We start from the raw sequence: 13049 nt of genomic DNA, 5'->3' as shown, positions 1-13049 counted from the left end.
AGCACTGAGGCTGATCCGTTCACAGATCATCCTTGCAAAGGTTATTGTTATGTGGTTGCTAAGTTATTCTGAGTATTGTTAAGTACATTTTACTTTAAAAAACGGTGTGAAAAAAAACTTGGCACTACTTGGGTGCAAAACTTGCACAAATAAACACAAAAAATAAGTAAATCCTACTAGTTGTTTTTACAGTGTATCTGAGTTGTTTTGTGTGTTGCTATGGGGTTGCCTACGTGTTTTGAGTTCGGGTTTTTTTGTGTTGCTACGGGGTAGCCTAGGTGTTCTTAGTTGTTTTTTTGTGTGTTGCTATGGCGTTGCCTAGGTGTTCTAAGTTGTTTTTGTGTGTTGCTATGGGGTTGCCTAGGTAATCTGAGTTGTTTTTGTGTGTTGCTATGGGGTTGCCTAGGTAATCTGAGTTGTTTTTGTGTGTTGCTACTGGGTTGCCCACGTGTTTTGAGTTCGGGTTTTTTGTGTTGCTACAGGGTAGCCTAGGTGTTCTGAGTTGTTTTTTTGTGTGTTGCTATGGGGTTGCCTAGGTGTTCTAAGTTGTTATTGTGTGTTGCTACGGGGTTGCTTAGGTGTTCAGAGTTATTTTTGTGTGTTGCTATGGGGTTGCCTAGGTGTTCTGAGTTGTGTTTGTCTGTTGCTATGGGGTTGCCAGGCCATCTCAGTAGCTGCTTTCTGGGCAAGTCAAAGAGTCAAATGATATTCTGGTCCCTGATATGCCTTAGTTGCTTTTTTAATGTAATGTATGAAAATTAACCACGGAGTTGCTTCGAAAGAGAAAACATGATAACCACAAATGAGCCATGGTATTGTTACAGCGACCAATGTTTAACAATGTATTTGTAGTAAAAAATGTGGTCAAAATACATAAAAAACATAATTACTACACTTTTTCTACAAAAATACAAAATATGGTTAATGTTCCTAATGGTATGCCTATATAAAATATTTTCACATATATTATCATCTGGCAGGTGAAAACTACCAGTCGGTTACTTCAAAAAGTAACTGCACATCACTCTTCAAGCCGTACAATGGGAGGCAGCATTCATTTCTGTTTAAATGGGTTTATTCAGGTTTGTTTGAATCCCTTATTCAACATACAAACAACAATAACACCGAGGCTTGCTTTAGCATCACTGATCCTGCATATTTTTACACGTTATGTACCCGCCACTCCACCAGTCGCCTGTAATCACCATCTCATTTCCTTTTCCTATTTTATAATTTCCTCCACAACTCCCCCTCTCTTTCTCGCCGTACCTCTCTGTTTTTCTCCTCAAAACAAGCAATTGCATTTTCCAGCTGGAGTGAAAGCCGCATATGACACCTTGCACATACATCACTGCAGGAGAAATGAGAGGAGAAAAGAGGCACCTCTCTCAACCCCCACCTCTCGCTTCGGTGCTATTTTTATCTGCCGGGATCCAGTCTTAGCTCGAGGCACGGGGTACCCAGCCAGCACGGAGTCCCCGCCTTCCCTCTGTGCTATTCTTAGCATCAGCACACACCACAGCCTGCTGCTATTCCTGTCCCTTCAAGTTACACTCAAGGCTGGGAGAGCGTGTGTGGATGAGAGAGGGGACTCGTGAGTAGGCATACATGTACATTCTCAAGATAAGAGGATCAAGGTTTTAGTCAGGAAAAGGGTACGGACGCAGAAAAATAGCAAAAGAAGATGCCAAAGCTAGCTGATGGGGAACTCATCTTATATTCTGGTTGTTGCGGATGTGGGTGTGGCCATTGCAGTGTTACACACACATAACCCTCTAGTCTATCAGTCACAACTCATGCATTTATTTATGAAATTATATCTATACGCACAACTCGCTATGGAAAACTGGGCTTGTGGTAGAAGCTTTTTCTTTTTTTCATTTTTATGCATTTAGTAGATGCTTTTATGCAATGTGACTTACAGTTGGTTGTTAGTGCCAAGTACCAGTTAAGCTATAGGCATCCCTTAGAAACTAAAATCTTTCAAACAAGTTTCCTTTCAGTATTATCTTTTCCTCTACTTGTCAGTGTTGGTATAAAATAGAAAGCAAATTGAGATCGCCTGCTTCTCAGATTTGCCTGAAAAAAGGGACAAAATATGCTCTCACAAAATGTATCTCCTCTAGAGATTCCAGAGATCTCAGCATTGTCTCAAACTGTGCTAAGATTTACATTATATTTAAATGGGTTCATTTAGAAGATGCTTTTATCCAAAGCGACTTACAAATGAGAGAGCATTTAACATTTTGTCAAATGTTTGTCAAGATAATGTCATGATTCTGCCTCATCATGTCATGTCTTTCTTGGTCTAGTGGCAGGATCATGACAGAGCTTCATGTTTAGTGTGAGAGAGACATGATATTGTTGTTATGACGTACCATGCGCTCTCTCAGGTCTCGTCTTTGTTCCCGCAATCTCGTCTCCTCATTATTGCTTGTTAATTGTTTCATGCCCTGCACCTGTTCCCTCTTGATTTGATCCCTTATTTAATGCCCCTGTGTTTTCTGTCTTGTGCTGGTTCATTTTGATTCGTGTGGGTGAGTTCCTGTGTTTAGATTAGTTTAGTCTAGTCTAGTTATTTGTATTTATGTCAAGTGTTGTCTTTAGCCTTGTCTAGTGTAGTTAGTCTATGTTCCTGTTGACCCGTCATGTTTTATACCCTTGTTCTGTTATGTTACGTTATGTTATGTTTTTGTTTTATTTTTATTATTAAAAAGTCTTGTGTTAACCCCTTACCCACTGTCTGCACCTGGGTCCTCTGTCCCCTCACACCCCGATCCTTGACAGAATGAACCAGCCAGAATAGGACCCAGCAGACAGAGGGATCGCAGCGGGAGGGCCGATGCCACCGGGTTCCCCTCCAGGGTCGAGGCCTCCGGGCTCCATTCCAGGGTCGAGACCTGTTCCCACCGCATATCCCTGCCGGCACTCCAGCCGGCAGTCCAGTCCCGGTGCAGCACCGGCATCCAGTCCAGGTCCGGCCGCAGCGCCGGCATCCAGTCCCAGTCCAGGTCCAGCCGCAGCGCCGGCATCCAGTCCAGGTCCAGCCGCAGCACCGGCATCCAGTCCGGGTCCAGCCGCAGCGCCGGCATCCAGTCCGGGTCCGGCTGCAGCGCCGGCATCCAGTCCCGGTCCGGTCCAGCAGCGCCGGCATCCAGTTCGGGTCCGGCCGCAGCGCCGGCATCCAGTCCTGGTCCGGTCCAGCAGCGCCGGCATCCAGTTCGGGTCCGGCCGCAGCGCCAGCATCCAGTCCCAGTCTGGTCTAGCAGCACCGGCATCCAGTTCAGGTCCGGCCACAGCGCCGGCATCCAGTCCAGGTCCGGCCGCAGCGCCGGCATCCACTCCGGGTCCGGCCGCAGCGCCGGCATCCAGTCCTGGTCCGGTCCAGCAGCGCCGGCATCCAGTTCGGGTCCGGCCGCAGCGCCGGCATCCAGTCCCAGTCTGGTCTAGCAGCACCGGCATCCAGTTCAGGTCCGGCCACAGCGCCGGCATCCAGTCCAGGTCCGGCCGCAGCGCCGGCATCCACTCCGGGTCCGGCCGCAGTGCCGGCATCCAGTCCTGGTCCGGCCGCAGCGCCGGCTTCCAGTCCGTTCCAGTCGGCTCTCCAGTCCGGTGCAGTCGGCTCTCCAGTCCGGTGCAGTCGGCTCTCCAGTCCGGTGTAGTCGGCTCTCCAGTCCGGTGCAGCCGGCATCCAGTCCGTGTCCGCCGGCATCCAGTCCGTATCCGCCGGCATCCAGTTCCGGTGCAGCCGGCATTCCAGTCCGGTGCAGCCGGCATCATTGTTTTTGTTCCCCAGCCTCGCCTTTATTTGGACTCCCCCCTTGGAATCTTGTGTTCCATTGTTGTTATTTATCATGTTTCCCTGTTTTTTGTCTGTGTCACAGTCTGTCTCGTCTTATTTGTCAACTTGAGGAGCGCCAGGATGTCGCTCCTTAAGGGGGGGGCTTCTGTCATGATTCTGCCTCATCATGTCATGTCTTTCTTGGTCTATTGGCAGGATCATGACAGAGCCTCATGTTTAGTGTGAGAGAGACATGATATTGTTGTTATGACGTACCATGCACTCTCTCAGGTCTTGTCTTTGTTCTCGCCCTCTCGTCTCCTCATTATTGCTTGTTAATTGTTTCATGCCCTGCACCTGTTCCCTTTTGGTTTGATCCCTTATTTAATTCCCCTGTGTTTTCTGTCTTGTGCTGGTTCATTTTGATTCGTGTGGAGTTCCTATGTTTAGTCTAGTCTAGTCTAGTTATTTTGTCAAGTGTTGTCTTTAGTCTTGTCTAGTGTAGTTAGTCAGATTCCTTCAAGACCGATTTATCTGAGTTCTTATGTCTGCCAAAGTTCTATATTCGTATTATATGTTAAGGATTTTTATATCTATTAAGAAATGTTCTTAAAAGAAGATGCTACAAAAGGTTCCTCAAAGCAATGCCAAAGAAACATTGACTCGAAGGTTCTAAAAAACAACATTTTTCTTACTTTGTTACAGTCTAAAGAGCGTTTTGTGCAAAAGAAAGGTTCTGCGAATGTTTAAGCTTCTGTGTGGAACCATACAGCCGTAAAATGGTCCTTTTACAGCTTTGTTTGTGTAGGATATCTAAGACAAATCTCTCTTATTTTATATTACAGGCTAAATATAAATAATATAAGTAAGGGATAATGTACAGGCGGCCGGTTGTTATTGCAGAAATAAGTTATTTCGCGAAAACAGCCGGCTGCTTGTACATTATCCCACTTATTAAATGGCTATTTGCCAAATGAGAAAAAAAACTGGACATGAAATGTGAATTTTAAATATTTTATTAGCTCCGTTTTACCGAATGTTGACTGTCATGACTCTGCTTCATCATGTCATGTCTATTCTTGGTCTTGTAGCAGAGTCATGACAAAGCCTTAGGTTTTATGTGGAGAGAGAGAGATTGTTGACCTTTCGGCTTTCCATACTCTCTTCTCTCCGGTCCGTGTCTCTGTTCCCGCCATCTCGTTTCCTCGTTAACTTTCCCTGAGTGTTTCATTACCCACACCTGCCCTGTGTCGTTATCCTTCGTTTGTCTTCCCTTTAAATAGTCCTCATGTGTCATTGTCTTGTTGCTCGTGGATTACGTTGTACTGTGTATGTGAAACCCTGTACCTTGTGCTGTGTTTCGTGCGCTTTGTCTACCTGTTCCCCGAGTTCTTGCCTTGTCTGTAAGTTTGGTTTATTCTTTAGCCTTAGTTTCTGTTTTGCCCCATAGTGGGACGTTTTTCTTTGTCTTTTTTGAAAAGCATTTTTGGTTATTGTGTTTGTCCCCCATCGAGGGTTTTTGTTTTGTCTCCGTTGTTTTGGAATAAAGTCTTGTTTTGTTAACCCCGTCACTGCCTGCCTGCATCTGGGTTCTTCAGCCATACGACCCTGACAGTTGACCTTCCGTGAGGACAAGCCGTTTACTTTCAGTTTTAAGGTAAGAAACGACGTTCAAATGTCACGAACAGGCAATTTGGTTTAATAGTTTGTAAATACAATGTCACATGTGTTATTAAAAGACATATTTATATTTAATTTGACAAAAAAAATCAAAAAATGATTTGCGTCTAGGTTACCGTGTGTTATTAGTTTTGAGAGGTTGTTGTCTGGGAATAACGAAACTGCAAATGTCGCGACTGGCCAATCAGAATCAAGCATTCCAACGAGCCGCGTAATAATATATTATTAACAGTCTGTTTTCAATTGTTTTCGCTATGTCACACCATATGACACAACAGTATATTTGTCAACTACCCACATATAACCTACACATGTAATTGTCTGGGGTTGCCATCCATTGTCCTGAATGCATGCACATGAAGTGTCACTCACGTCAGCGCCACTGCCTTCCCGCAGGTTGTAGGTGAGGTCATGCTGAATTTCGCTGACAAATTTCTGGGCATATTCAGGATAGAGACGCAGCACCTCACGGAGCCCCTTCAGGCTGATGTACTGCAGGTCACAGTATGTCAGTGCTTTCACGTTTGCGTTGGTCTTTATCACCTGCTCCTTTGTCAGCGAGTCTGATCCAATCAGGTCGCCCTTTCCTGCATTAGAAATACATGTAAAGCCAAAGCTAGTTTAATTATAATTTTAGCTAACACACGTATTGACATTCTGAAATTTGGAAATAATTTTAGGTATATAAAAAAAATTTCAACATCAATTTGGGAAATATTTAGCCTTTTTCATAATGATTAAATTGCTTTTATTAGGCAAATGTTGGAAACTGTTAATATTACAGTTTTTTTCCTTTTAGAAACTATTGAAATTCTGTTTACAATGTGTTTGTGTTTACTTGAAGCATGTGATTTAGTGTAGTCACTGATTACGCTTAAAACAGACAAAATAATATCTGCAGTAACACCATATTTTTGCTTTGCAGTTGTCACAGGTACATTTTGAGATTTTGATTTGTTCTACACATCCATTATCACATGCAGTATTCATGAAGTACATACATTTTAAATGTGTTTAGACAAGCAAACAAACAGATCTAATATCCAACAAATAACATACAGTTAATAATTTATATACACTAAACATACACCAAAAAGTTTCTGCTCTGGGTTCAAAAAGAGTTTAAAATGAAACTTGGGATGGGCAGACAAGACTGCATAAAAGGCTAAAAATATGCCCTGGTTTGCTGCAAAGGGACTCTGAAAGCAGTGACAGATTCTTTAAGTGAGTTTGTCAGAGTAGTGCATTCTGGGAAATCAAACTGGTTGGCACACACTGGAGTCAACTGAGTTCAGCAGCACTGGGAGAGAGATGAAGAGGGTGAAGACAGATAGTTGGTGGACCATATGCACATCCTTCATCAAGTACATCAAGTTGCCACGTGTGGTCAGATTGCATGTGCAGGGAGAGTGATAGTGTGTGCGTGTGCGTGTTTTTCATTGTGTTTCCAGTTTTATATATCTTGTTAAGATCAAATAGATCACAATCACACTTCTCACCTTGTTCTTCACTGTTCTCTGAGCTTTGTTTTTCTGGCATCCAGGGGGCCAGGAGTCTGCTGAGCCCCTTTGTGTGCCAAAAGCATTTTTCCCTATTGATATCCGCTTAAAATAGCTGTGTATTGATTACAAAATTCTATATTTTTTCCACAAGTGACTGTTTTTTTTCAAAGGCTTTTAAAGGTCCAGTGTGCAATTCTTGGAGGCTGTATTGACATTAAAAAATGTAATTTACATAGCTATGTCTTCAGAGGTGTATAAAGACATTACATAATAAAGTGTTATGTTTTTATTACCTTAGAATGAGCTATTTCTATCTACATACACCGAGGGTCCCGTTACATGAAATTTGCCATGTTGTTTCTACAGTAACTAAACGGACAAACTGCTCTACAGAGTGCATTTTGTAAATATGTTATCTCCTCCGGCAAAGAAGTGAAAACGCGCCTAAATCTTTGTCCTGTGCAGCCACCGTAGTGCTTCGAAAGGGAGGAGGGAGCCGTTGGTAGCAATTCGCAACCTCGCTGCTAGATGCAGCTAAAATCTCCACATTGCTCCTTTAAGAGCATAAAATAGATGTGTATTTTTTTCTGTCCATCAAACAGAAAGGACAATCTCCACTGGGCAGGCATGTGATAATAATACATAGCTGGAGAATTCATGAGCGATCTTCAGACTGTAGTTGCATCAGAGCGGGGGTGGTGATCTGTCGGATTGTCAACTTTCAGTGAGCAGCCAACCGTAATCTCTTTGAGGGCCAAATAGCATTGCTTTTTTATTTTGCTGTTGTGTTCGAGTTCACCACCTCATTTGCTTTTTTTAAATTACAGATTCTAATATTTTCAGACAAATTGTCTCTTTTCTCTTCTGTGCCTCTTTCCTTTCCTTTTTTCCTTATCTGCTATCTCCTCTCTGTCGCTCATTCTTGCTCTCTTATTCTCCTCACTGCTTCGGCAGACAGTAGCTCTGATGCAATAACTCATGTAATCTCATTGTGAGGTTTGAGGCCACTACAGACACGAGTCTAGGTGGAGGAAGCCATTTCATATCACAGCTTTAATTAAGACAATCACTTCCACTGCTCGGAGACGTCCGTGCGCGCATGTGTGTTTATTTATGTCTTCTTCGGAGACTAAGTGTTTATCGCGTCTGTCTTGACTAATTATTCGGTTTCATTTCATGCTTTCATTTTGTATCAGTCATTCTCTATTTGGTGTCTCTCTGGTAATCTGCTTCTTGCTCTCATTCTCTCTCTTCTCGTTCTCAGGAGCCCCCTGTGGACTCTTGGGTCAAGCTGTCAGATCAATAACGCAGCAGGAAAGTGCCATTACTTAGCATGTGTGCAGGTGTGTGTTTGCAACATCAGAAGCAAATCCTCCAAACACTGAACCAAAACAGTCTCTTGCTGACAGTGGGTGGATGTGCATGGGAACGAAGGTAAGCAGGTGTATGCCTAAATGTGTGTAAGTGTATTCATTCACTGATATTGGATATTGAATTAAACAGTCAATGTTTAATTAGATTGAACTGTTTTTTTCCAATAGTTTTCTGTATGTAATGAAACCGAATAATAAATAGCATAAATAAATAGCATTTTTCTTGACTGAGCTCATACACTCTAAAAAATGCTGGGTTATTTTTAACCCTGCAAGGGATCAAAAAGGGACGAACCCAAATGGTGGGGTGTAAATGAACCTGTGCTGGGTTTCAACTCAAAATGCTTGGTTGTTTTAACCCATTGATGGTTCCAAATTGAATCCAACAGCTGGCTTCATCTCTTTTTGACTCTTGTTGAAAATAACCCAGCATAGTGTAGCAATGAATTCTGGGATTTCTTTTCTATATAGTATACATCTCTGGAAAAAGTGCTGAGTTGTTTTCAACCCGGCAGTGGGTCAAATTAAAATTAAAATTGGCTTTGTTCATCTCTTTTTGACCCAATTTTTGGTTGAAAATAACCCAGCATTTTCTAGAGTGTAGCAATGAATTCTGGGATTCCTTTTCCATCTAGTATACATCTCTGAAAAATTCTGGGTTATTTTCAACGTGGCATTGGGTCAAAATGTGACAGTCATTGGGTTCAATTAATCCATAAAATGGTTTATATTTGACCCAACAATGGGTTGACACAACCGAGCATTGGTGAATTTATAACCCAATGGCTAGGTTCATCCCCAGCAATAAAACTTATTGCTGCAAATATTGGAAATGTCATCACTTTGCATGTGCATCTATAATGCTATCAGACCGCTTACTAGGTTCAGAACAGAGTTCTAAAGAGTGTGCTTGTATTTCTGAGTCTGTATTGATGTGTTTATTCCCCCCAGACTTTATGTTCTTGTTCTTGTTCCTGTTCCCATTCCTTAATTCAATCCCTCCCAGTCCACATTATTTTCTGTCCGTGTGTGGAGATCTATGGCTCTTGCCTTCAACTGTCAGCCTGTATTAATAGTCAAAGCAGTTTAATAATGCATTAACCATCAATTATTAAGTGAGAGAGCGAAGTGGATGTGGCCTACCGGCACATCAACATTTGATTTGATCAGAGCAATAGGGTCCGGGCGTTTGGAGATAAAGAGACGCACACACAGGAACCTTTAGCTTGGTGAGAGCTCTGGCTCATCGTTTACTGTGACCTTTTGAGAGCCTTTATATGCAGCTTAACTGTAGGCACTGTACAAGAGGGGGTTCAGATACGGCCAATTGTTTATTTATGACTGAAATGTGTGAACAACTGAATGAAAACGTGACCTCTGGTATGACAAAAAAGAAATATTAGGTCCAATGTAAATTACTGGTGATAAAGCGGTTTTATATTTGTATATATCAGGAAGCATTTATATGTAACAGCTATGGGAAAATGCACCAAAAAATACAAAATGCACATGAATGTGAACATGCTGAAAGACTTACAATAACTGCGATTTTTCTCATTAAAACAGTACAAAAAAAAATATGACCATGTTTTTGGACAAAGTACAATGGTACTGTCAATGTCTATGGAGGCAGAATTGGGCTGCAGCTGGTCCATTTTCATGAAAGGAGTAAAAAACAGTAAAACTTTAATAGTCCAGTTTTCTAAGAGGCAAGGTGAGGCACTAACAGAATGAAAAGGCTTTAGGTGAAGGGGTCCCGGGTGACACGAACTGAAAGACCACAAAGGAAGTGTAAAAGCAAAAGCATAGAAAGTCCACAGAAAGAATGTTTTTGTGATAATCCACTGATTATTTATTGAACTTTCAAAGGCATATAGGCGATCTCTGAGACATCATTAAAGTAATAATATATCACAAACAGGATGAAGTTTTTTCATTACATTGATCCATATGGTCTGTTGCGTGACATTACATATGGATTGTGTCGTAATTCTTTCTTGCCTGTGCATGTGTATACATAAATCCCCATGATTAAGTTCATATGTGATGCAGTTACAAATTACAAACATTGTGGCATTTGTATCTCATGTTATGCAAAATGAATGCCACAGATAAGAATATAGTTGAATTTAAAACGTATGCAACATAATGTTACCTGGATGAAATGTGAGCCATAATAAATAATGACAAATAAAGGAGTAGTTACCCATAAATGATCATTATGTTCACTCATTGTGTGATTTGGAGAGGAAATATGAGGGTAAGAAAAAACAGAACTGCTAGGAAAAATGTATTTCTGCTATTACAATTAGGTAGATGACTATAGAAGATGATTTCTTACCCAAGCAGCATATAAGAAAACATTATTTGAACGTTCACCAACTTCTCAAAATGATGGCACCCTACTGTTACTGGCCCAAGGCAGTTTTACCTGCTGTTATCTGCCTCTAGAAGATTCCAGGCCTTTGTATAGTGCTATTTTTACACATGAAACTACTTTCAGATGAAGCAGAAAGGTGAGGAGTATTTTTAAATGACCCACAAACAGCAGCTTTCATGACTAAGATTTGCAGTTCAAACTACAAACTTTTTCAATTATGGTTGTTAAATCTGCTTCCATTTTTGTGGTTACCATGTATTTATTTGATTGTCTCTTTCTGTTTTTATTCATTGACTTTAAAGTAAACCGATTAGAGCTGCATGACATTGTAAATTACATTTTTAATTTTATTGTATATTAATTTAATTAAATAAACAATTTGTTGAATGGGTCGTGTAACTTTGTGGCATTTAAGTTACGTTAAGTAACGGTTTCTCTACTGGTAACCCAAAATAATACTAGCTTGACATACTTTTAACTAGCTAATGTGATTTGTTATTTATTTTGCTTGTTTGCAGAAATAATCTGCAGAGACTATTATTTACGCGCGTGTACCGGAAGTTCAGTTTGGGCCACAAAATCGTGCATGTGCAGTAATATTTATTTATGTTATTGCTTTGAAACTGTCTATAATGTAGATAGATTTTAAAAGAAAGATTAAATTCTGTTCTTTTATACTGTATATCATTTTTAAATGTCAGGACAGAACAGGTTGGCAATTTTGGGGCAAGCTACCATATGGGTTTTAATTCAACAGTTACAATAATATTAATTTACAACTTTATCTTTTTGCTAAATTTAGCTAAAATGCTATTCAATTGCCAGTGTGACGACTTACCCCATATAGGCAAACTGTTTAATCTTCTTACATATCTGCTTAACAGATAACAGATTCAATGTTGTTCAGCCAGCCCAGCAGACATCACAACTATTGTTGACCATGTGATTCACAGAGGAAAGACGTCTCATTTACGCTGCAGTAAATTTTTTATTGTTATTTGTTATTGAGCAGATGCCTGTTATCCAAAGTGTCTTAGCAAAAGAATTGCGGGCGCAGACTCCCTCAAAGCAACATGAAGGTTAAGTGTCTCGCTCAAGAGCTCATAGGCCATAAAATCATGAATCTTCATGAATCCATTTGACTGGGTTTCTCATCCGGGATGCTTGCCCAGCTCATTAACCACTACAATACCATAAAAAACAACTGACCTTTCCTACTGCAGTGCATCTTATTCACACATTTGGCAAAATTTACCAGATTTGGCAAGCAAATATCTCTCACTTTATACTTTGACTCAAATATAAAAAAAGAAACATTTCTACTGTATATGCATCAGATTTCATTTCAGTTTAGATGCTGACTTAAAGGGGTCATATGGCGCGAATACGTTTTTTTATGTGTCGGAACAAAAGATGCATTCTATCTAAAAGCGAATGCTCACCCAGACCTGCCTGAAATGTGTGTAACCACACCCCCACGAATCTACGTCAGTTCGTGGTATGATTTGACTAAGACCGCCCAAATGTGTACGCAAGTAAGATGGGCGTACCTGTCAGCACAATTGCGTTGGAACCTAATGTTCCAAATTTGGTAAGAGGCGTTACATTATACATATGAAAATACAGCGTTTTTGAACCTTAAATCGTGTATACACATTGCATTACATTTAAAACAAACAATAATATTCGTTTCAGCCGTGTTATATGACCCCTTTAAAAGCCGCCTAGGTAGTGAATAGGTTTTGGAGTGTAGCTTGTACAGATGTTGGCATGTTTCAGCACATCAGAAATTGTATTGGAATGCGCACTAGAGAAGCCACAGTTTAATCTTCAACAATATTATCTCAAAGATAATATATGCCATTATTATGCAGAATAAAGGAAGCTGATTAATGAGAAAATGAAACCAATGAGCCGATTGTGCGTGCGTAAAAGAGCGAGTGAACGGAAGAGAGAATTGGGGAGGGGCTCAATGGACTTGAAATTTATATGGGATTCCTTTCTCAAAACAATAAGACATAAAGGTAGTGGGTGGATTAGATTTGCTGAGCAAAGTGAGAATGTCTGTGTGAGACGGTGCTATGAAAGAGCCATTAATTGTTTTAATTTAAAAATGTTCCAAATGATATTAATGGATGGTGTGTGTCTCGATCTCAACCGGAAAGCACAATGAATAGTGACAGGTAGGAGGAATTAGAAATGGCCTTTTAAATTGCTGTGAAATTATAATATAGTTGCTTCTGAATAAGAGAGCATGACGGACAAGTGGAAATATATTTGTACAATAGTTTTACAGATGACCATAGTATGATCCTAAATACATAATGCATTTT

General features: G+C 40.8%; 1 protein-coding gene across 1 annotated transcript in view; it reads right to left on the bottom strand.

Annotated features, from left to right (window-relative positions):
* The window catches only part of kcnh3 (potassium voltage-gated channel, subfamily H (eag-related), member 3), a 130256-nt gene that overhangs the window by 7651 nt on the left and 109556 nt on the right, over positions 1-13049 (bottom strand). The window contains exon 11 of the mRNA XM_057335785.1: positions 5834-6048. Within this exon, the coding sequence (XP_057191768.1) occupies positions 5834-6048 (215 nt within the window). The remainder of the gene's footprint in view (positions 1-5833; positions 6049-13049) is intronic.

Source organism: Triplophysa rosa, linkage group LG6 (genome assembly GCF_024868665.1).
Source record: "Triplophysa rosa linkage group LG6, Trosa_1v2, whole genome shotgun sequence".
Taxonomy (NCBI): Eukaryota; Metazoa; Chordata; class Actinopteri; order Cypriniformes; family Nemacheilidae; genus Triplophysa; species Triplophysa rosa.
The sequence above is the reverse complement of the archived record's forward strand: the minus strand, read 5'-3'. Positions and strand labels throughout refer to the sequence as shown.